The sequence below is a fragment of the Lynx canadensis genome, chromosome D2 (genome assembly GCF_007474595.2).
Source record: "Lynx canadensis isolate LIC74 chromosome D2, mLynCan4.pri.v2, whole genome shotgun sequence".
NCBI lineage: Eukaryota > Metazoa > Chordata > Mammalia > Carnivora > Felidae > Lynx > Lynx canadensis.
The window spans coordinates 6528300-6552266 of NC_044313.2; the positions used below are offsets into that span (position 1 = coordinate 6528300).

The 23967-nt window shown below is 43.4% G+C and overlaps 1 protein-coding gene across 1 annotated transcript in view; it reads right to left on the reverse strand.

Annotated features, from left to right (window-relative positions):
• The window catches only part of EDRF1 (erythroid differentiation regulatory factor 1), a 43434-nt gene that overhangs the window by 7104 nt on the left and 12363 nt on the right, over window positions 1-23967 (reverse strand). The window contains 20 exon segments of the mRNA XM_030335472.1: window positions 913-1064; window positions 2163-2278; window positions 3711-3864; window positions 5178-5327; window positions 5477-5635; window positions 7566-7625; window positions 7627-7790; window positions 9852-10010; window positions 10013-10069; window positions 11514-11714; window positions 12043-12231; window positions 14484-14634; window positions 14819-14890; window positions 17030-17290; window positions 18728-18839; window positions 19128-19236; window positions 19308-19455; window positions 22230-22341; window positions 23016-23137; window positions 23405-23506. Of these exon segments, the coding sequence (XP_030191332.1) occupies window positions 913-1064; window positions 2163-2278; window positions 3711-3864; window positions 5178-5327; window positions 5477-5635; window positions 7566-7625; window positions 7627-7790; window positions 9852-10010; window positions 10013-10069; window positions 11514-11714; window positions 12043-12231; window positions 14484-14634; window positions 14819-14890; window positions 17030-17290; window positions 18728-18839; window positions 19128-19236; window positions 19308-19455; window positions 22230-22341; window positions 23016-23137; window positions 23405-23506 (2750 nt within the window).

The following is a 23967-nucleotide window of genomic DNA, read 5'->3' on the forward strand; positions in this document are numbered from 1 at the left end:
GATAACTGACAATGTATGTGTTAAGATGAATGATTTTTTTCCCCTTATTTTCCAAATTTTGTAATATGGCCAGATTGTACGTATATTTTAAAAGGAAAGACATTATTGGGGCTCCTGGGTGGCTCAGTCAGTTAAGTGTCCGACATCGGCTCAGGTCATGATCTCACAGTCCAGTCTGTGGATTTCAGCCCCGCGTCGGGGCTCCGTGCTGACAGCTCAGAGCCTGGAGCCTGCTTCGGGTTCTGTGTCTCCCTCTCTGCTCCTCCCCTGCTCGTACTCTGTCTCTCTCACTCAAAGATAAATGAGCATTAAAAAAAAAATTAATAAAAGAAGACATTATTTATGTCACCTTCCTGATCCAGTACTCACTGCTAGAATTCCAAGTTAAATTAATGATGCCAATATAAGAAGTCTGGTAAAACAACAGAATCGTATAAACTGAAACAGGTGTAGAAGAACATTTTTTGCCAAGACGTTCACTCTTTTCACCAAGTTCTTGGGCATTACAAGGATTCTGACATTCTGTCATCTGCTTCCTTTCTACTGGTGCATTTGGTGCCGGGTATCAAAACTGTAGTCCTGACTTCCCATTTAAAGACAATGCTCAGAAGGGTTACTAGAAACAGTCGAGGTCTTCATTCCAGGGTCATTCATGTCTCTCAGGGCAAATATTAAAACCAATAGGGTATTTACTTTTGGAAGCAAGATCTGTTTCTACAGTTTCACTGTATCATAGGCCACACTTCGAGGAGTCTCATCTGGTTTAACAGGTCACAGCACCACTTAAATCCCTGGTCGCCCACATACAAAACAAGAACAAATACAACCTATCCTTTCCCGGGGTCGGTAGAAATTACCTTTCCACAAAGTAAGGTGCTAGAGAAGAAATTTCCAGAGAACAATTCCATTTACCTCGTTTTCTTCTTAGTTGAAGACAGCAGTTTGATGGACTGAAGGAGAAGGAATGACAACCGAGATTCAAATATACTGAGGAGCTTGATCACTTCTTCTCGACTGAGACCAGGCGAAGGATCAGCGGCTGGAGCGCTCTCGTCACTCTTCGGCTACCAACGACAAAAGGTCACTTCACCTCAGCTAGCCGACGATTACGGCTCCGCACCCAGGGATGGGGCTGCGGTGCTGTCCACCCAGTAAACGTTTTAGCCAAAAAACAAAACAAACCAAAAGCAGACCCGAGGTCATTTTCCCCCAGGCACAGCCCGTCGGTGGCAGGGGCCCTGACGAGCCCCTCATCCTGGAGATCATCCGACAGACTAAAAGCCGAGAAAAATGTCTCACACCTAACAGGCACTTGCGTAGGAATTAATCCTGAATGGAAACCTACTTCCCCCGAGTGCACACTGACGGAGCAGGAGGAAAACGGATGCTCGACGGGGTGTGACAGAACGGGGCTGGACAGGCTGGCGTGCGACGGGGACTCGGGGAAGCTTTTCGCCCCAGCAGAAGGTGGCATGAATGCTGGAAGGCCAGGCAAACCAGAGATGCTTTCCAAGGAGCTTGCTGAAGCCCATTCATCGTTTAACTGCTCCCTGGCAGTTTACCGGAAGTTCTAAAAGAGCTACGTGCCTCTTTCTTAAAAACAAACCCAACAGGGGCGCCTGGGCGGCTCAGTCGGTTCAGTGTCGGACTCTTGACTTGGACTCACACGATCTCACGGTTTGTGAGTTCGAGCCCCACATCGGGATGCTCTGAATTCACTCTCTCCCTGCCCCTCTGGCACTTGCTCTCTCTCTCAAAAAAAAACTTAAAAAAAACCAACAACCAGTAACTTCCTTTAAAAAAACAAAACAAAACCAGAACAATGATAAAAAAGACACACACACACACACACACACAAAAAACCATAAAAGAAAACAGAGACGTTACACTATCAGAGCCTTACTAAGGTCTACGTGGTTAAAGAAAAAAGTATTTAACACAAAGCTATAGTTCCAACTTAAAGAGTTTAATAATTCCACCAAGAAAATATAATACATCACTGTTAATGTGTTTTTATGCAAAGCACATATATGTATGCATACGTTTATATATGCATATACACACACAATATACATACCTCACCCCCACCATACGCCCACTATATACATTCACCATTTAGCTTAAGGCACACAAAAACCAAAAATAAATACTTCTCCGTTTACCTGGTCAAATTCCTCTACAAGCTCCTTTCTGATGAGCTGGAATGCGTGTTTAGTTCTCACCATTATATCAAGAGCCCCAGATAGTGTTTTCAATTTTCCAACGTTGCTATTCTGACCTACAGTATGAAGCACAAAATGATCATCCCTTTCAATATAAATCTAGAAACCATTCCAATGTCAATGTATTACTGAACGTTGATTTTCGAATCCCGTAAAGGTAGCTCATGAGAATCTCAACAGGTTTTCTCAATCCAGCTTTTAGTAATTATCCCTAGACAAAGCAAAAATTACAACGGTCTCCCTGCTGCACCATTTGGTTCTGTGAGGGTGACAACCCAACCTCCCTGAAAGACCTGAGTGTTAAGGCAAAGAAACCAGCTGGAAGCAAATGTTTCGTTTCTATTCTATTCTATTCTATTCTATTCTATTCTATTCTATTCTATTCTATTCTCTCTCTATATATATATTTTTTGGTACTCAATTTTTAAAGGGAAATTAACCATACTTATCCTATCTCAGCAAATTTGTTCCCACTACCTACTGCTTTTATGAAAACGATGCCTGCTCTCTCGAAGGAATTCAAACATGGCAGAAAATTCAAAGATGTAAATCAAGAAAGGTCACCCAAAACCCACTCCCAGAGAGTGTGGCGGTTAACCCTGCCGTAGGATGGCAAAATGTTAACAGACGTACTCTCAGTAAACAGGATTTTTAAAACCGGCTTTGAACAGGCCATGCTTTCACAGATGGGCCAAGTCTAAATCAGAGCCGGGTGAGAGACTTCCTCCCGGCCACCCGCGCCCCGCCCGCAGTGCCGCGACTTCCTTGTGCATCCTTCGGGGGACACTCCACTGGAAGAGTCCTCCACGTGGGTAAGCAGCACGTTTGTTTTAACTTTATACAAGAAAACAACTGAAAGAAAACCAAATGAGCAGCCGTACTTCAAATGAACGTGTGTCTCTACCGCACAAGAGCTAGGTCTCCAGGGACCCCTCTGCACAAGGTAGCAGGTGGGCGCGAGTGAGAGAACGCGGCAAGCACCCTCTGTGTGCGGCAGCAGCTTGCTCCCTGCTGTGGCTGAGCCCGGACACAGCGGGCGCGCTCGCTTTCGTCCAGCCCTTCCCTTCCCACGGATCTGTGCCCTGCGCGGGCCTACGGTTCTGCTGCCACAATCCACCGCTGCCCGTACCCACCGTGTTTCAAGGGGTTCACTGCTCCGTTACCACCGCTTCTCCCTTCCTAAGTCGTTCATGATGATTCAATCTCTGATGGTCTCAACTGACTTGCCCCATTTTTTCAAATAAGGGAGCGGGGGCTACGTTTCACTATTTCTATGAAATAAATAGGTCACTGAACGTAATCAAATCCATTTTCTAAACTTCAAAAAGTGTAGAGACTTCTGGCCCCTACCCAAAGTCATCAACTATGGCAAATTAAAAAGAAAACGTTATTTATAATCAAGAGAGATCTCCGGGTCTGCCTCACTCTAAGAGGATCCCACACTAAGTCGATGCCCACAAACACGAGAAATGAAAACGTAAGACTTACTGGTCATCTGAAACTCTGCAAACGCCACTCTTTCTAACTGCACTCTAAGTAGTTCACAAGGAGCATCTTTCAGAAGCTGAAAAAGCTTAACAGCTTTGCTATAATGAAGATCTGCGAGCACCCGGTGCTGCTTCCTAAGATGTTCATCACCAACCTAGAATCAAAAACAATCCTAAGCCTTGAGTTATTTCACAGTATTTCAGTTATTTCACAATAACTACTTAACTAAGTCTCTGGATCACTAAACGTTAGTGTTGTTTCTCTAGAAGTCTTCAACAGTGTTAGCTCTTACGTTTAGGTGTTTAATTCGCTTTTGGTTAATTTTTGTATACGATGTGAGGTAGGAGTCCAAGTTCGTTCTTCTGGCATATGGACATCCAGCTGTGCTAGCACCATGTGCTGAAAAGAAAATTCTTTCCCCATCACGTGGTCTTGGAACGCTAAGGCTTGCTTCTGCCTTGGGGATATTAGGCCACCTGGACACGCCTGGATTTTGATTAGGACCTCCCGGGGCAAGGGCTAGAGAGTCCAAGGACAGTGGAACATGAAGAGAAATCCTCTGTGGTTAAGCTGGACCTCAAAAGGACAATATTCTCAGGCTGAGGGTACCCAGAACGCAGCCTATGCCCAAGGGACTGCAAGATAAATTATCTTGGTCCTGAGCAAAAAAAAAAAAAAACAAAAAAAAAAAAAAAAAAGGGGGGGGGGGGGGGGGGGGGGGAAACAACCAAACAAAAAACATCCCTGAGAAACTTCCAACACAAGATTCCTGGTAGAAGCCACACAACTTCTCTGGAGGAATGCACCATCAACCTGGGCTGCAACGGATTCTTAAGACACACATGCATCTGAGTACCGGGATTCATGTACCAGGCTGTTCACAGCTATCAATAATTAATGAAAAATAATAAATAATTAACAATCCCAGATTATTCCTAATAGCCTCAAACTGAAACGTCCCAAAAGTTCAGGAATCACAGAGAGGATAAACAAACTGTGGTACAGTCATTAAATGAGCGCTACTGAACTAGAAAATGCACTGACCAGAAGGAATCTCACTAACACAATGTCCAGGAAAAGGCAATAAACCACAGAAGACTGTGTACAGTATGATTTGATCTATAAAGTTCACAACCAGGTAAAATGTAAACACACTGTTTTAAGTGGTCCAACAGGGTACGTAACGGAAAAGTCCAGGACGGCAGTTACTCTGGGTGGGCGTGGAGGGAGACTCAGCAGGGAGGGGGAGCACACAGAGGAGACCTAACTGGGTCAACTAATACCCACTCAACTTATAAGAGGAAAAAAATGCAGCGCAGGCAAGAGGGAAAGATTACCTACACTCCAAATTATTTTAAAGCAGCTAAGAGAACACATGGCATTACAAACACACACTGAAATGTAAGACCAACACCCAGAACGCTTCTAAATGGACTTGGCATCGAACTGAGGTTGGAAAGGCAGTACCTGATTTCTCAGACAACTGTGGTACATGGACGCCAGCCTGTGATGGATGGTCGCAGCTCGATACTGACAAAGAGGCTGTCGAGCAGACACGGAGTCCACGTCACAGTGTTTCAGGGACTTCATCATAGCCTCACTGACTTCTTTTTCGATCTGGGTTTTTTTTTAAGGGGGAGGAGAAAACAATGACAAGCCTATAATCTTAAAAGTATTTAAATACTGCTTGTTAAGGAAAATATGTTCAGTATCTGTTAAAGGCTGAAAGTTGCAGACTTCTTTCATAGCCCAGCAAGTATTATTACCTGCTCTTGAGCTTTTCTAGATAATGGCGCGTAGTCTTGCTGTAGAGTTGCCATAGTAAAGTAAGTAGTGGACAGTTCCCAATTCACTGAATCCCAAACAGCTGGGTGTATGTCTCGCGTGCCCAGGGACCTTAGAGCTTTCAAATAGTAATCAACAGCCTGTGCAGGGAGGAAAAGACACAGTTCTCACTCAGTTTAAATCTATGCCAACAGCATATTAAAAATAAAACATCCTTGGGGCGCCTGGGTGGCTCAGTCGGTTGGGCGGCCGACTTCGGCTCAGGTCATGATCTCGCGGTTCGTGGGTTCGAGCCCCGCGTCGGGCTCTGTGCTGACAGCTCGGAGCCTGGAGCCTGTTTCGGATTCTGTGTCTCCCTCTCTCTCTGACCCTCCCCCCCATTCATGCTCTGTCTCTCTCTGTCTCAAAAATAAATAAGCGTAAAAAAAAATTAAAAAAATAAAATCAAATAAAACATCCTTTAAAGTCACCCAGAAGTTGATTTGATCTGGGGACAATTTACAGAAGGGCAATATTATGAAAGGAAAAAACGATCTATGAAACGGTTTCAATGAAGAAAAGCTACTCAAGGTGGCTGGCCGCATGCCAGTCCACGTTTCCATGGCAAGTCCCTAAGCCTTGATGCTTTCTGACTTCTGCTCATGCATGAGGATGCATTTTCTTCCTGTGGTCTTTCTTTTTTTTTTTTTTTTTTTAAACGTTTGTGTATTTTCGAGACAGAAAGAGAGAGAGACAGAGCATGAGCAGGGGAGGGGCAGAGAGAGGGGGAGACACAAAACCCAAAGCAGGCTCCAGGCTCTGAGGTGTCAGCACAGGGCCCGACGGGGCTCAAACTCCCAAACCAAGAGACTATGACCTGAGCTGAAGTCGGACGCTCAACCGGCTAAGCCACCCAGGTGCCCCTGGTTTTTCTCCTTCTTAAGCGAAAATTTGTTTGTATGACTAGTAAACGAGAAAAAATAACTAGAAGAGTCTAAGGATAAAAAATCGCTGCTACCTGACTATAAAAAAGCAACCCCCCACGCCCCCTGCCTGAGAGGCATGCTCATTACATTTAAGCAAATAAAATCACATTTAATTCCACCGCCCGGCAATAATTTCTACATGTCTTGTAACTATCTACTCTGTGTGTATCTGTAAGGTGGGAAAAAACCCCTGAAACACAGTCACTCTCCCTTTATAACCTCGCATGCTGTGACCATGCTTCACTAGCATGCTCTGAGAGCTCTGAAGCACTTAAGGGAGCGCACCTGTTCCTTCCCCCTCTCCTACGCTGCAGATAATTTGATAAGACAAAAGAACTCAATTTTTAAATTTCATAAAAATGTAAAATTTGAAATTTCTTACGTCTTAACCATTTTTTTTTTTACGTGCACCAATTTTTTGTTCAAGATTATTTGCCTTTTTTTCTATTGGGGCAGTTTATTCTCAATGATTATCTTATTTTTGAAGTAAGTACCATGCCCAATGTGGGGCTCGAACTCACAGCCCCGACATCAAGAGCAGTGTGCTTTACCGACTTAGCCGGTCAGGCGCCCCTATTTTCAACGGTTCTTAACTCTTCCCTATATATGAAGGATTTATTAACCTCTGATCTGTCACAGGTTACAAATATTTTCACGAGACTGTGGTGTGCTTTTCAATTTTGCTTTCTGTTATACATTTAAAAACCATTCTTTTTTACACGTTTACACGTGTCCATCGTTTACTCTGTGTTTCCTGCTTATTGTATCGTGGGAGGCAAGTCCCGTCCCGTCTCCTCACAAAGGCTCTTCCTTCATCTTCTCCTGGCACCTTCCCAGTTTCCCTTCATGTCAGCCTTTACCCCGCCTGCCACCTGACGTCTTCTCTGGTTATGCCAACACAACCCACTGATCGTCTTTTCGACATGCCAGCTTCTATACTAAATTCTCCACATCCCAGGGTCGGTTTCTAAGCATTGTAACTGTCTCGTCACACACCATCGCCACAGCTCTCTCTAGATGTATGGTATTTTCCTGGAGCCACGGCAAAGCTGAGGGCCGATTCGGCGGAAGTGGATGACGTCCGACATGGAAGCAGGTGTGTTACCTTATTGTAATACAAGCCTTCTTCCGGTGAAAACTCCCGCTTCAATTCATCACCGGCACCCGCAGTGCGCCTGCGCACAAATTCGCATGAGTCTCCCCGTGTTGCACAACAAAAGGGCAGCGTTTGTAGCATCATCGATTGACTCGAAGTTGTGAATTCCTTTTTCAAAACAAGAAAAGCTTTTTTTCCACAGCTGCTGCTCCGCAGTAGACACACTCCTGCTCACTTCACACAAAAAAGAAAAAACCACACGTAAGCGGACATCAGTGAAAACCCCGTGTGTCCCAGGGAAGGACGAGGGGAGGAGGGCAGGGACAGGACGGCTAAGGAGGCAGCCAAGTGGAGTCACCACAGCGAGCTGCTGAGCTGCTGTCGTTGTCCTCACTCGCCTCAAATTCACGGTGAGGCCCTACCCCCCAGTGTGGCCGTACTGGGAGACGGGGCCTGTAAAGAGGCAACTACAGCTCGAGGAGGATAGGATGGGCCCTAATCCAACACGACTGGTGGTTTTCGAGGAGAGACAGACACCAGGGCTTGCACAGAGAGAAGACCAACTAAGGACATGGCTAAAAGGTGGCCATCTGCAGGCCACAGAGAGGGGCCTCAGAAAAACCCAACCTTGCTGGCACCTTGATAATGAACTTCCAGCTTCCAGCTTGTGAGAAATACAATTTCTGTTGTTCAAGCCACCCAATATATGCTATTTTGTTACGGCAGCCTGAGCAGACTAATACAATATGAAAACGTGGCCCTTCTTCACTCTTAATAAAACAAGCCAATAAAATGATCTGACAAAGCACGATGTTATGAAGATTCAAAACACATGGTCCCATGGAGTTATGAGAGGTGTAATCTGTGTTGTATCCAACCCTCCTAGGTTTCTATCGCTTTGATGCTCCTTCACCACCAACTTCCTCCTCCAAACGCACCTTAAAAGCACAGGTTCTTACTTCTCAATCAAAAATACGCATGTGGGTTCCTGGGTGGCTCGATCGGTTAAGACTGCTGATTTCGGCTCAGGTCATGATCTTACGGCTCCTGGGATAAGCCCTGTGTCAGCTCTGCACGGACAGCCGGGAGCCCGCTTAGGATTCTCTTTCCCTCTCTCTCTGCCCCTCCCCCTGCTAGCTCTCTGTCTAAATAAACATTAAAATATATATATGATCACATTTTCCTTTTAAAATTTTAAAGTTATTTTTACAAGTGCAAGTCGGGGGGTGGGGGAGGAATCCCAAACAGACTCCGCACTAACAGCGACACAGGGCTTGAACTCATGAACCATGAGATCACGACCTGAGCTGAAATCAAGAGTTGGACGCTTAACCAACTGAGCCACCCAAACCTCCCGATACGGCAACACTGTAAAAAGCATGAACCTTTGTATCTCTAGTGCCAAGCACAGTTCACAGACCACCGCACACATGTGCACACACACACACTCACGCTCTCTCTCGCTCTCGGATTACCTGCTGTCCTCATTCCTCTCAGCTCTTTGCCTCCTCACACCGGGTCCAGTCTTTACATTTCCATCATTCTCAGGGCTCCAACTATCCCCCCACCTTCCATCTGAGCGATTCCCCAACCTGCGTCTTGCTATCCCAAATAGCTCTAAGTCCAGGTTTCTAACCAACAACTGAGCGAGACCTTCTGCTCACATGTCCGCTGGTATCTCAAACTTGATATGGGCCCAGCTGAATCCACTATCCTGTGCCTGAATCACACAAGGCCCCTGCGTTACTAACTCTCACCACCCACTGGACCGTGCCACCTCTGGCTCCTTCTCTAGGCTGCCTACTCGGTGTGGACAGCACCCCCTTTCCCATATCTGCCTGCCGACATCCTGTGTATCACGTACCAACCTGCTCGAACCACACCTTCTCCCCAAAAGCCCTCCAAGAACCTCACACCTTCAATGAACCTCTGTCCCCACTCTTCTGGACTGCACTTGTGCTCGTGGCATTTTCCAAAGATTTACATTTCTATCTGGCTTCCTGACACGGAAGAGAAACTAGGTGTCAGTTACATACCCAGCAGAGAGCCTAGCATCGCCGGTTGTGTGCTTCACTTTTGAATGGATCAGGTGCAGAATGGAGGACATGGAAATGAGGACTCTCAAAGGGCAATGGCTTTTTGTTTATTTCTCGAGAACTCAAGAATAAAAGATTCTTTAGAGAGCACCCCTTTATACATAAAATCAAATGCCACAATTCTTTGCCCAAACCACAAAACCAGCATGATTTTCTACCAGAATAGGCAATAAAGAGAGGACTCCAAAGAGATACTCACCTACTCTCTCACTCTGCAGTGCAGCTGCCTGATTCATGTAAAACACACCGATTTCATTTCTGATATTACCCATTCTCTTCAATACTTGTACATAGTGTTCTGGGTTTTGGCTTTTTAAGTCACTAAATTGCAAGATTTCATTAGCAGCTTCGTAACACTACAACTAACTGAAAGCTGACTCTCTAAGTCTGTAGACAAATCAGTTGCCCATGCAAATCCTTAAAAAAAAAAAAAAAAAAAAAAAAAAAAATCACCGTGAGTCACATGAACCCTTCTTCCTTAGTATCTACATAATCTCACATTTTTAAGACCACAAAATAAATATAATACTGTATAAACCTAAGATTCAATCAATGCCAACTAAAATTTTAAGCTTCAAAGTAAAGATCCTTTATTTAAAAAACCATATTTTCCTGGGATATTAATGTTTGAATAAAGAAATATTTTCCTAAAAATACCAAAAACTTCCCAAGACCTGGATTTTACCAAGTACACCTGCTTACTGGTACAAGCCTAAAGTTGTTTGTGGATACAGAGTAAATCTTTTTTTTTTTCTTTTTAATCAATGGAAATAGTTCTTGAAATAAAGCTCTGATTGCTACCAGGCTATTTAAGTACATTATGGCTTGCGATGTAAGTTTAACTCACTGAAGAAACTACTAGCTCAAAAACCTAAGCTCAAAGACTTAAACCTGCTATGGAGTGGGAATGGAATAAACTTAAGTGCAGGGCTCAAAATTCAAGAGGAGAAAAGGGAGTGCTACTGCCGTTAACACTGGAACAGGAGAGAATGCCACGCTCACAAACAAGTGTTTTCAATGAAATTAATTTGATGGGAGTGGTAAAAACACACTGAAGGTTTTCTCACTGTGTCTATGAAAATAAAATGATCATTTGAGAAACTCAGAAGGAAAGAAGGGGAAGGGAGAGGGCAAAAAAATGAAGAAATACTACATTTCTCCCCCAATGTACTTCTCTAGATATTACATGTCCAAAAGTTTTTGGGAAGTGGATATCAAGTAATAAACATTTCAGGAGCAAAAGAAGACAATTCCATGGTAAGTAAAAGGACTGCTCTCTTGGCTCACTTACTGCCCTAACTGCAGTGTGCTGACGACTGTACCCAAAGAGGCAGGGATACAGCCGCTAGGAGTAATACTCCGATTTCAGAGTTTTAATATCTGACAACTCCAGAACAAAGAAATATATATATATATATATATATTCACTAAGATAGTCAGCTATGAACGGAGTTTAAAAAATGATCTCTGTATCTGAGCCCCTGGAAATCATTCAGAAGGTAATTCATTCACTTTTACCAACTGTTAATTCCTTTTCAAAAGAAAATCATGGCTTGGTTAGTGGACTGCAAGGTCACCTAGAAAAACCTCGACGGAAAGAGGAGTAAAAGGTCAACACAACTGTCTTAGAGCTTATTTTATCGTTATTTGAGAATTTCTAATTTTACAACTAGAACGATTTCGAAACACTTTACGCACAAATACACACGGAATCACACTCGATTTTAAAGTTAAGAGAGCAGAACAACAGAACTGCAATATTGAAACGCTAACATTTCCGCCACTTCTCCGGACACACCCTGGTCACCTATGCTGGACCCAAGAAAGAGCCCGGTGCGCGTCACAGGCCTGGCCGGCGCACCTTGACACGGGGACTCCCTGTGGAGGCTGTGCAGGATCTCCTGGTCTTCTTTTGTTTGATAATTAAACTCCTCAAGATGTGCGGCTCTGTTGTTTGCGTTCTGGGCCAGCATTAGTTGGATATCACCGCAGAGCGTCAAATATTGAGAAAGAAACAGCAGCACTTCAGAAAGCATATTGGTGCAGAGGCAGCAGTAAGTATCTAGGCAGGAAGGACGGAAAAGAGAAAAGGTACTGGTGCGTGAAAAACTAATATCATGAATATTAAGAAAATCTGTTACTAGCTGAAAGCTTTGTACCACTGTACCCAAGTTTCTTACGTTACATATGGCTTCCTGGGTGTCAAAAGGAAGGGATAATTAACCACTCAGAGCAGAAAATAAAATCCTGAGTAACAGACTCAAGAACAGAAAGTTATTTCAAAATTAAGTTTTACAACAGAAACAGGAGTGAAATTCCATTGTGATTCAGATGGCTTTTCTGTTCTCCCTCCCAATGCCTATTAAACATATTAATTTACAGTGACTTACCGTGGCTCTGCAAAGCTAATTTAATGTATCGTAACGCTCTTCCGTATTTCTGAAGACTCATGGCAGCATCAGACAAAACATAATAGGCCTTTGATGACTTGAGAATCAGCTGGAGTTTCATTTTATGTTGCCAAGAACCAGGGATCATTCCAGATTGACTGGAATAATTACCCTTCTGAAGGGAGCCCACTAGGACAGGAGAGGGGGAGAGAAGGCAGCACGTTTTATTTGAACCTAAGTCTCACCATAAAAAAATAATTTGTTTCTTGACAGAAACGGTCCAGGCTTAGGTACCATAACTACAACAAGACCGGTAAATACTGTGCTTTACTACTTAACAATAGAGTATAATGGCAGTGTTTCAATGGACCCTCATTGGGATTTCTGAAGGCTTTCTGCTCCCTGCAGCCGTTAACTCTGTCATTCTCTTTCAGGGTCACACTAACTAAACTCATGACTGGCCTGTCCTTTCTCCAGTCTACATGCCAACCGGCCAGAAAGTTTACCCTTCTTTTTTTTTTTTTTTAATTTTTTTTTTTTCAACGTTTATTTATTTTTGGGACAGAGAGAGACAGAGCATGAACGGGGGAGGGGCTGAGAGAAAGGGAGACACAGAATCGGAAACAGGCTCCAGGCTCCGAGCCATCAGCCCAGAGCCTGACGCGGGGCTCGAACTCACGGACCGCGAGATCGTGACCTGGCTGAAGTCGGACGCTTAACCGACTGCGCCACCCAGGCGCCCCAAAAGTTACCCTTCTAAAACAAACTTTAATTGCGGTGGAACCCCTGTTTCTAGAACACTGAAATGGTTTCTCACCACTTACTAAATCCTGTCTATGCGCCTTAGCCCCACTTTCTACAGGACGTTTTTGTCTTCCTCCGCAGTATTCCACCCCTACTACCCATCGGCCAAAGTCAAGTTACTGCTTGTTGCCTACACAGAGGCCTATTTTTTCCACCCCCCCCCCCCCCCGCAGTGGACTATTTCCTCTCCCAGGAACACTCTTTACTTAAAGTCCAGCCTATTACTATCTTCTTCATCTAACAAATGGTCATTTTTTGTGCCAAGCACTGTCCTAGGCACCAGCAACAGTGACATGCTGTTGTATGGCCTCCTTCCTTGAAGATCTCCCAGAGTAAAGGTGCAGACAGGCTGCTAACATAAACCACAGCAAAAATCGATTAAGTGCAAGTACAGAGATGAAAACAAAATGGCTGCAGGAACCCTCCCTCCCCAGTCTCTCAGCCTCAAGATTTCTCTTTTTTCGATCAGCAACGACACAAGTCTTTCAAAGCAATGAAGGCACAATCTCTATTATGGTTTTTTTTAATGCATGAATTTCTTTTCCCTCTGCTACTGCATGAACTTTCTGCATCTGAGGTATTGTGAGAACACCAGAGATGAAGAAGACACAATCTTTGCTCACAACCATATTGGTGTGCGCGCAGAAAACCATTCGGCACAACTAACTATAGCAGAAGACAAAATTAAGTGCTCAAGGACAAAGTGTTTAAGAGAATCAATTCTGACTAGAGACGGGAGCGTAAAGATCTCGAACATACATCAACAGGATTTTCAACAGCCGAGGTGGGGAGAAAGGAAGGAAGAAAAGGCATTGCAAAAAAAAAAAAAAAAAATACCATAAAAAGGCAGTGATGTCTCAAGTCCTGGTGTTCTCACTGCAGAGGGGCTCAAGCCTGGCACACAGCAAGCACTACATAAACGCTAGGGAAATAAATTTACTTCCCCACCTACAACTTATGTTCATGAAGAGAAGAAAAGTCAGGAAAGCATTTGGTATTCATACACACAGGCTTCCAAAACATTTTTTAAACAAAACAGACTTTTCAAAAGTCCACATGCTCTTCCTGAAGTGACTTCCCTGAGGAACCAACCAGACAACGTATAAGTGACCTTTCTGGTTTATTCAAGAACCACAGGGTAACAACAGCCAACAACTCCATGGGGCTTACATGTGCCGAGGCTCTAAGCACTTGACATGTATTAATTCATTTGATCCATATAAAACCCTCTAAAACAGGCACCACTGTCTCCAGTTGGAGAGAAAACAAGGCTCAAAGAAGTGGAACTTGCCCTAGCAAAGCCAAGATTTGAAGCGAGGCAGTTTGGTTCCTAAGTCTGCTCTTCAACACTCAGCTGCTTTAACTGAAGTCATTTCTTAGGAGAACCCTACTGGGCCGAAGGCATCAGCTCTTTGCTGCAGGGGGAAGGAGCAGAACTTATTAGGAGTAGCTATGAAGGATCAAAATTATCCTGTTTTATACTTTGAATGAAACGGTATTTCCCCCTACTTTCCATTCACATGGCATCCTTTTCCTGAATTCCTTTCAATGAATGCCTTGACAGAAGTCTGCCACTGATAAAGGACTAGTACACCATTCTATACAAGAGTCCTTATTTGCACATCAATCCAACTTACTTTTGTCCAAAAACAAGGCCATCTGCTTCTCCAGACCCTCAGGACCCCCCCTTGTGGACTCATCTTCATATTTTAATGGGATCGGGGTGTTGGGGTCAGCTGCAGGAAGGTCGCTTTCTTTTTTAATGCTGCTATCCACAGATTTTAGCCCCTTTAAGCAAGGAGAAACAGTTATCACACACATAATGAAAGGTCAACTATAAACGAGATACAAGGCACTGAACACATGTAGGAAAATTTACACTCTGAAAATAGACTTTAGTCACCAACAAACAAGTGCTATGTGCATATCAAGTGCAAGTTCACCGAAACAGTGAGACCAAACGAAGGCCTACCTCCAGAACATAGCTGAGCACAAGTCTACAGCGCTCCTCGGTGTCATGGCAAACCGGAAAGGTGCAACTGGGCTTCAGAAACAGACATTTCAGTGATTAGTAGGCCGCCCCCATGACAAATTCCACAGCTCTCGGCTCCTGGGAATTACTAAAACTCCACACGTCAATAACTTCAACATTTGCTTACGTATTCAGCTTCGTGAGGTAACGTACCGCCTTAACTGCACATTAAATTGATACAAGCATCAACAAAAATCTTGCCTGATGAAAAGATCTTCCCAAGTGTATGTGACTTTTCAATTCTTAAAGTTTTAAACATAATTCTGTTATGACACAGCAAGAACGTAATGTTTTAGGTAAACACGTACCCATCTCAGAGGCAATGTGGCCCCTGGTCAGCACGGCTACTTGGCAACAAGCAGTTAACAGTACCCCAATTTGGCAGTAAGTTAACGAGGATCGCCAGTGGTCTCGGCGTATAATTTATGTGCTTAAGTAGGAGCAGAACAGTTAATGACCTACATCTACTAAGTGATAGTACGTGTAGGGGCCTCTGCGAGGCAGGTCACTTTTGGGGACTCCTGCAACGCTGGAATCACTGTCTCATTTTACAGCGAGCACAGATGTGAAGTAATCTGTCCACAGACACAGGAGGCTGAAACGGAGGCGTGGAAGCCATGCTGACTGTACTTCAAACAGTACGTTTATAAGGCAAGGCTCACTAAAGACACATTTACAGGAATACCATGACTGTATTTTTGAGTGCCTCGGATAGCAATAAAAATCACGGCCTACGTATAAAAAAAAAAGTCAACTAACGTATCACTACGTCTTTAATTATCATCTACTTAAAATCTTTTAATTAAAAGACCCATAAATCCAGGGTCTTTACAACGCAGTTCCCCAAATACATAAAATTATTGATTGCAGAAGTTCTGTTCATAATCAGAGAAAACAGTTTTTTCATTCTACTGTGGAGTTCAAGCTGAAAGTGCAAGAAAACTCGGATGGACAGTAACTTTTCCCACAGTCGTTTAATCAAGTATTACGGAGCACCTATTATGTGTTCTAGACACAGGAGACACAAGAATGTCCATACCTACAGGGAGCTTCTGTTTTAGTGAAAGGAAACAAACGCAAACCTCAGGGACAGGTCACTACCTCCATGAAGGACAGAAAAATACAGCATGGTTTTAGCTAGAGTGGTCTAGGTCTCTGAAAGGAGCGACGCTTTCATCAGGATTTAAGGCTTAGAAAAAGGCAACCACGCAAACTTCCGGGACGTGCTGAGCACAAGCAACGGCAGATGCCTCCACTGGGCATGATCCTGACGAGCTTGAGGCAGGAAAAAAAGGCGGTGAGGGGAAGGTAAAGGAGAGGGAGAGTGCAGGAAGTCAAAGAGCTAGGCAATGTTTCATGGGGACAGCGAGGTCCTCTAAAAGCTTTCCCGGATGTAAAGTTTCCACCTGAAAGTTTAAACTCTGAGCTTACGTTAAGAGATGATTTGTAAATAGGACCGTATCTCAGTTCAGCGAATAGCCAGTGTCTTTTAAGGCTGACTTGGATCTGATCACAGGCTGGACTGGAAGGTAGTTATGATTCAGAAAACAGAAACTTCATTCTAATGTCTGGAGAAAGACTGACGGTAGAAGAATAGTCGATGCAATCCACATCACCAGAAATCGAAGGGTGGGAAGTTGTTAGGGTCTGTCTGACCTTGACCAGGACAGAGATATGTCCAACCTGGTTGACATGGCCCAATCACTGAGTCTACCAGACCTTGACCAGGACAGAGATACGTTCAATCGAGCTGACATGGTCCAGTCACTGAAAAAGTCCTGTCCTGTAGCCCTGGGATAAGGTACCGGGTTCCTCGCAAATGGACCAATGAGCCACCTCCTGTCTACTTATTCTACGTTCACCAAGCAATATATGCAGTTTCCCAGCAACCCAGAAACGGAGAAGGAAGACCCTAGTGAGGAGACATGACTACCTGCTGGTCACTGCAAAGGAAAGTCTCCTACGTAAAAATTAGTATACTGATGTGCGATTTGCACGTTGCCTGCCATCGGTCTGCATGTTGGATCAGTTACCCTGGGGCAATTACAAATTTGACCCTGGACCATAAAGGATCTCCCGAAGTAATGCCTTCTCGTGAGAGGCTAGCTATATCCCATTAACCACTGGTAAAACTTTAACAAAAACGCTTACTCGGATTTGATGAATGGATTTGTATTTCTCCGGAACTGACAATTCTCCAACAGACTTAATGATAGCTACTGCTTTGTTATCATCTGATGGATCAGAACCGGTGCCATAGGATCCATTTTCATCGCTGTCTGCCAGCTCTTCCTCCTCTTCACTGTAACTTTCATCAGAATTTTCATTTAAAGGAGATTCTGAACTTTCTTCTTTTTTAGGTTCATCTAATTGAAAAAGTTCTGAAAGCATGTAATTGGCTGAAGCAATAATCTTACAAAAAGAAAAAAAACAAAAGGAAATGTGTGTGATTGTCATCAGAACCGAGCATTCTAAAGCAGAATGAATGTTACTACTGTACTAATAGATTTCTGGAGGTCTGCAACAGGCTTTTTCCACCAGACCGTTACACTCAGAAAGAACTGGTCCCAAGTCAAAGGTCTGCCATAAAATCTTCCTGGGTTGGTATGTTTATTTCCCGAAATTATTCCATCCCCAGCCCACGTCTTAAAAAAGGGGGCAACTGGTGACAAAAGTTTTCACGTGTGTAGTGTTTTAACTGAAGTATTAGCAAGAGAACACTCCACATTAACTGAGAAACCAGAATTTCTCTTTATAAGCTATGAATTAATAAGGGTTTTAATAAGCAACTAATACATGTTACAGGATCCTTGGTTCTAGGGGGAAAAAACCTCCACTAGCTTAATGAAGGAAAAGTCCATCCGGGCATCTTGTAAAATTAGTGTTTATGTATTACCATTATTATTCCACTCTATTAGTTGTTATTAATTCTTGATCACATTCAATAATGTTAACACCAGTTTCCAACTTTCACATAAACTATCCAATTTCCACAAAATATCACCACCTCCATCAATTAAATATTTAAGTCAGAAATTATTTTGCCACTTTCTTCAAAAAAGTTTTCTCTTGGTTTAGTCTCTAGGATAAACTTTTATAGTCAAACTGGATGTGGTGACAATTAAAATTAACTTGGGCCTTTAAAAAAAGTGCACGTGACACAACTTTTTCTAATGTAAATGGGATACAACTAGCAGTAAACCACAAAGCTGCTGTCGGACTCAGACACCGGAGGGTAAGGAGAATGGGGAAATCGTGGGGCACAGGGCTCAAGGATTGTTTTGAGAGAGGCTTTGTACATTTAAGTATGGAGTGCGAACCTAATTTACACAACAAAGTGATAACAAGGTCCACGTGTGTAAATGGATCTTTTAAAAGATACTGTAAATACCGTAAAATAGTTTCTCTACCTTCTAGACGCGGTAAGACAAAAGGAAAAAACAGCACTACTCAGTGAAAATTACGGGAGTCCTAAATTTAGAGAACAGGGCTATCCAAGAGAAATGTAATGGAAGCCAGCCACATAGGAAGTTTTAAATTTCTAGTGCCTAAATTATAAAAAATCAATCTGGGGAAATTAATTTTAATGTATTTGTTCCACTGCACAAAACACGATCATTTCAACATGCAACGTGTACACACAACATGCGGAATTCAATGTGTATTTTACACTTAAAACACATCCCAATTCAGATGAAGCACATTTTCAGTGCTCAGCAGCCACATGTGGTTACTGGCTGCCGTAATGGGGCAGTTCAGACTATGCGTTTAGCAGCTTTAATGTGTAGCCAACAATTCTCTATCAGAATGCTAGACTGTTTTCAAAGAACACGTAAATGTTAGTCTTACTTGAGGATGTCTGCTTTTGTCCAACAACTTAACACAATTAAGAAGCAATGTTCTAATAGTTCCGTAGTGTTTCTTATTTTGATTCTTCTTCATCATCATGTTGCAAGCAACCCTAGAAAAATATTTGTATCATTTCACACCCATTCCTCATTCTCTGCAAGATTCAAGTATAAGCATACTCCTCCTACCTTCTAATAGTATGAGAAATACAAGAAACCATTACCGTGTCTTTTGAATATGGCATTCATCCCCTACAAGTGGACACTGACAGAGTCTGTATACATATACGCATACTTCGTCTCTTAAGCCACAAAAACCGAAAGGGTATTAAAGAATTTAACCTAGATAGTGTGGCCATACACCTTAAAATTCAATTAAGTTTACTTCTCCAAGCACTCACTTATATAAGAGAATAGCCACCGGCATTGTGAACGGATTTTGGTACTTGTCTTCAGTTTCTTCACAAAGAGTAGTGAGATCATAGAGCTTCACTATATCACTCCCACTTGCTGAAAAGGAAAACAAACCTCAGTTTACTGGAGTCGCTCAATCATTATTGGTCATTCAAGAATTCGTTTACCTTTAAACAGCCAATAGGTATGTCCTTCTTTGGTACAATTAGATTTCAGAAACGATAAAATATTCTGTGCAATGTCTTTTATGACCTTCGTAGAGAAGTTCGAGTTTTCCAAATTGGGAATCTCTTCTGTTTTTATCATTTCATACTTCTGCAAAACACAGAATACATTTTCAGAAAAACACCTAGACGGCAACACTTCTCTTACTAAAAAGGAACCAAATACATAGATCCTGCAGTCAGAGATCTCTGCAGCCTGGAAGAATGTCAACCGCTGGTTCTCAATCTTTTTACGGCTCCAGCATTCTGAAGGAAATGGGACCCACCTGTCGGCAATGCCGTCGGTTGCCACAGGAGTGAGTCTCAAGCGGAGAATCACCACCGATTTAGAACCACAGATTTAGGCGTGATCCTATTCCGGGCCTCACGTGCAGCAGCTCATAGCACACCCTTTCTTCTCTCCACCTAGTGGTTTTCACCTGGGAGGGTGGCAGACAAGGCGGACTTCACCCAGCAAGCTCTCCCCCCCCAGACACTAGACTCACCTGGAAAGTCTCCCCGGTAGACCGTCCTCTTCCCTGAGGCTACAGACTCTACCCCTTTGCAGACAGGGAGACGGGGCTGGGAGGCAGCAGTGAGAGCACAGGCTGCGTGGGACACGACTACCACGACTTTTAAAGGATCTCCATTTTTCTAGCTTCTCTTCTGTTCACGCTTCCCTGAATGCCTCTTACCACACTTGAAGAAACTCCAAAGCAATTGGAAAATAAGACCAACAGTCTCCCAAGGTTGGTTTTCATCCCTCTCGTTCACCTAAAGCCCCAAGTTGTAATTTCCTTCCTTAAGATGCTCTTCTCCTGGATTGTACACCGTGCTACTGGGGATCTCGTTCCCTCTGAATGCCCCCTTCCCTTTCACCCACATGGGGAAAGGCTCCAACACTGGAGGTGAAGATTCCCATGGTGATGAAGTTCAACAGTATCCAAGCAGATGGCGCCTCAGATTCTCTTTCTAGCCCACCTTCTCTAAAGCCTGCAACTTCAAATGCTCACGGACATTTCGATGCTTTCCTCAAGCAGAACACATGATCGCAGAGAGACCCCCTTCCTCACCTAAACCAATTCAATGTCCATCTCAGACAAGGATACCACCATTATTCCAGTCCCCAGGCTCTGGGATTCCCTCTGACGCACCTCCCCCTCCTGCCCAGCCTCTCCTTAAAGGCTGCCATTTAGGGTAATGGTACAGTGTTTCCCAACCCAGGGTGCAGATCAGAATCATATACAAGCTTGCTTTCTTTTTTTTTTTTTTAACGTTCATTCATTTTGAGAGAGAGGAGAGACAGAGAGAGACAGAGCATGAGCGGGGAAGGGGCAGAGAGAGGGAGACACAGAATCTGAAGCAGGCTCCAGGCTCCAAGCTGTCAGCATAGAGCCCGAGGCAGGGCTCGAACTCACGAACCGTGAGATCATGACCTAAGCCGAAGTCGGACGCTGAGATCATGACCTAAGCCGAAGTCGGACGTGAACCGACTAGGCCACCCAGGCGCCCCCTTTCTTTTCCTTTCTTTGACAGATACACAGATCCCACCTATCCCGATACACTGAGGGACCCAAGCAAGTATGTTAACAGGCCCCTGGGTTGGAGCACAATGGTTAAAAGGATGGCCTCAGCCAGACACAGGTTCAAATACTGGCACCACCACTTACTAGCAATGTGGCCCTGGGCGACTCATTTGAGCGCCCTGATCCTCAAGTCTCCCTCTTCATCAAGAGGGAATAATGGTATTCAAGCACCTAAGATCAAATGAGTAATGCAGGTAAAGCATTTAACAAGGTATCTGGAACAAAACAAGTACTCAGTAAATGCTAGCCATTCTTGCTGTCACTTCTGAGTATTCCCTCTGTAGTAGAAGTCCATCCTGGTGCTCACGATAACGCGAGGCTCCCCAGTCTTGTCTCCAAGTCCTCTGTGTCTGTTTCTCGTGCCTTCTCCAAATTATGATTCCAACACAACGAATTTCACCTCCCAGACACAAAGCCTTCACAGATTCCAGATTATTAAGTGAACCAAGCCCACACTTCTTAACTCAGAATCCAGGACTCTCCATCATTTGACCCCAGCTTTTCTAATCTATTTGCCATTCTGCTATGTGCATCCTGTGTCCCCCAGCTGTATTTATCATCAATCCCTTCATTTACTTACACCTTACATTAGTCTTTTAGAACATTCATCTCCTGTTTTCCGAGGCGCTATCATTCAAAACCCAGTTGAGAGGCCACTTCTTCCAGGAAGTCTTTCTTTTAGACCAAAACAGAAGTGATCTCACCTTCCCCGACCACCCAGGCTTCTGTGTGTGTACTGCACTTCGAACACATAATCGATGGTCTCCTATCTTTTCCTTTGCACCCTGCTATTTCCCATTAGTATTTTACCTTTCTGGGTAGTGGTTTTCCCCCAACATTTGCAATGGGGATAAAGTGCCTCATAAATACCACCAGCTCCGTAACAATCTGCTATATAAGCAATTGATTTTACACACTATTGCTGTAGTCTTTCCTTAAAACTCCACATATACGGAGTAGATAGCTGTTCAGTGTACAAATATCTCCACTGTACAGACACTTTTAGGTAATTAACTACTATGAGTGCCTGGCGTTAAAATCAGAGATCTATGATTACAGATGTAGGTTTCCACGTATGATGACCTTCCCACAAATTACCTGTAAAATTATACTCCTGTAATATCTGGAATTCTGTTATCACCCACTCAAATGTGAAAACGCTCATTCATTTATTTACAGCCATCTTCCTTGCTGAAAAGACAGCCTGGTATTTAAGGGCCTCGGGAAATTTGGCGAGGTACTCTCCACACCCATTTGCATTTGAGAGAAAATTAGAAAAGTCACACTGTATCTTACTTACCTGTACAATTCCATTTACATGGAAACACATCACAAGCTCTGGTACGTTGCAGATCAAGTTGTCCAACCAATAGTCAATTCCAGTTAGCACATTAATCGGCTTGTTGTTGTCCCTAGAAATACACAATTCCAATTATTCAGTTTGAGATGTTCCATAATAAAACCATCTGAGACTGACTTCCACCATTTCTCCCCAGATGAAAAATGCCACATACGCTTTCTTTTCCGATGAGATACACACATGTAGCTCACGTGGCGTGTTAACATCTTTCCGTAAGCTTCGCTTGAGTTTCTAACAGGAATCCATACAAGTTTTCATTAAGAGTAGAAGTAAATACGATAGCAGATGACTGTGAGCCTACAGCACGCTCCTCATACAACCTGAGGTGAGAGACTAACCACCCGTGTATAATAATGCCCAAGTTATAATTCACACTGGCCAAAATATCTCCGGAGTACTAACTCAAGTGTTCACCATCAGTTAGTAGGAAGCTGGTAAACTATCCCCTTAACTAATGACAGCCTATTCTTACAAGTTATACATTCAGACAGAAGACTAAGCCTGTGCAACAGATCTCCGACTCCACTCATTAAGGACTGGAATGAAAACCCAGCTACAGGGCTTTCAGCATTTGCTGATGATAGCACCCCTCTTCCTTACCGTGCCCATCTCAATTCATGGGGCCCAGGAGGAAGGTAAAAAACCCAGAGAAAGGTGATAATGCCCAAAGAGATTTAGTGAAAGCAGATGAAACACAGACTCTAAAGGAGTATCATTTTGGTTTACCTGAGACGTAGGCTGACTGCTGGGTATCTGCCTCCTCCAAATATAGGCATGTTGGAGCCAACTAACATATGTATATCTTCAAATGTCCATAAGATGTTCCGAACGAAATCGTTTTTAAGACCCTTTGATTTAAAACAAAATGGGAAAGACTATTACATAGTAAACAAGAGATCCATAGTTTCCCCCATGAGTCACAGAAAGACTAGAAAAAGATAAAGGAGACAAAGTAAATTAAAGTCACAGAGCTAGAAGATCACAGAGATGTTTAGAAAGCAATTTTCAGGATCGAGTGGATTTTTCCCCCTACAAATTCCAATTCAGACTAGTTTTTAAATGGCAAAGTAGACTGGGGATTAGGTGTCTCGATTCGGACACCATGGAAAGCATACCTGACTGTTCTCCCCGTCATTGAATAAAGTAGTCAGGTTTTGTTCTTTGGGTGCTGAGGCCACATGCCCCACTATGTATGAGGGTTCAAGAGGCTCACTTCCCTGTGAAAAGTGCAAGGATAGGAGTGACTCCACTGCCATCATTTCTTACAAACGGCCTACTTTTAAAGAGTATTACCTAAACATTCAAAACATAAACCTCAAATCTATTTTTGTGAATTAAAGCTACTACAAATCATTAATTCTCACCACTGGGTGGCTTGCTTCAGCTCTTAAGTATTACAGCTATTCTAATAAGCCAATCACACTTAGATCTCAAATAAAGATTAAAGATTGTTTGCAGCTTTCAAAGGTTTAACATTTTTCTCTTTTTTGGATAAATTTGAATACCACTGCTCTTTCAGCCCACCCCATCTCTACTGAATTTAAAGTATTTAAGAAACCTCAGCCATATGGAACGCCTGGGTGGCTCAGTTGGTTAAGCATCTGACTTCGGCTCAGGTCATAATCTCATGGTTTGTGAGTTCGAGTCCTGTGTCAGGTTTGGTGCTGACAGCTCGGAG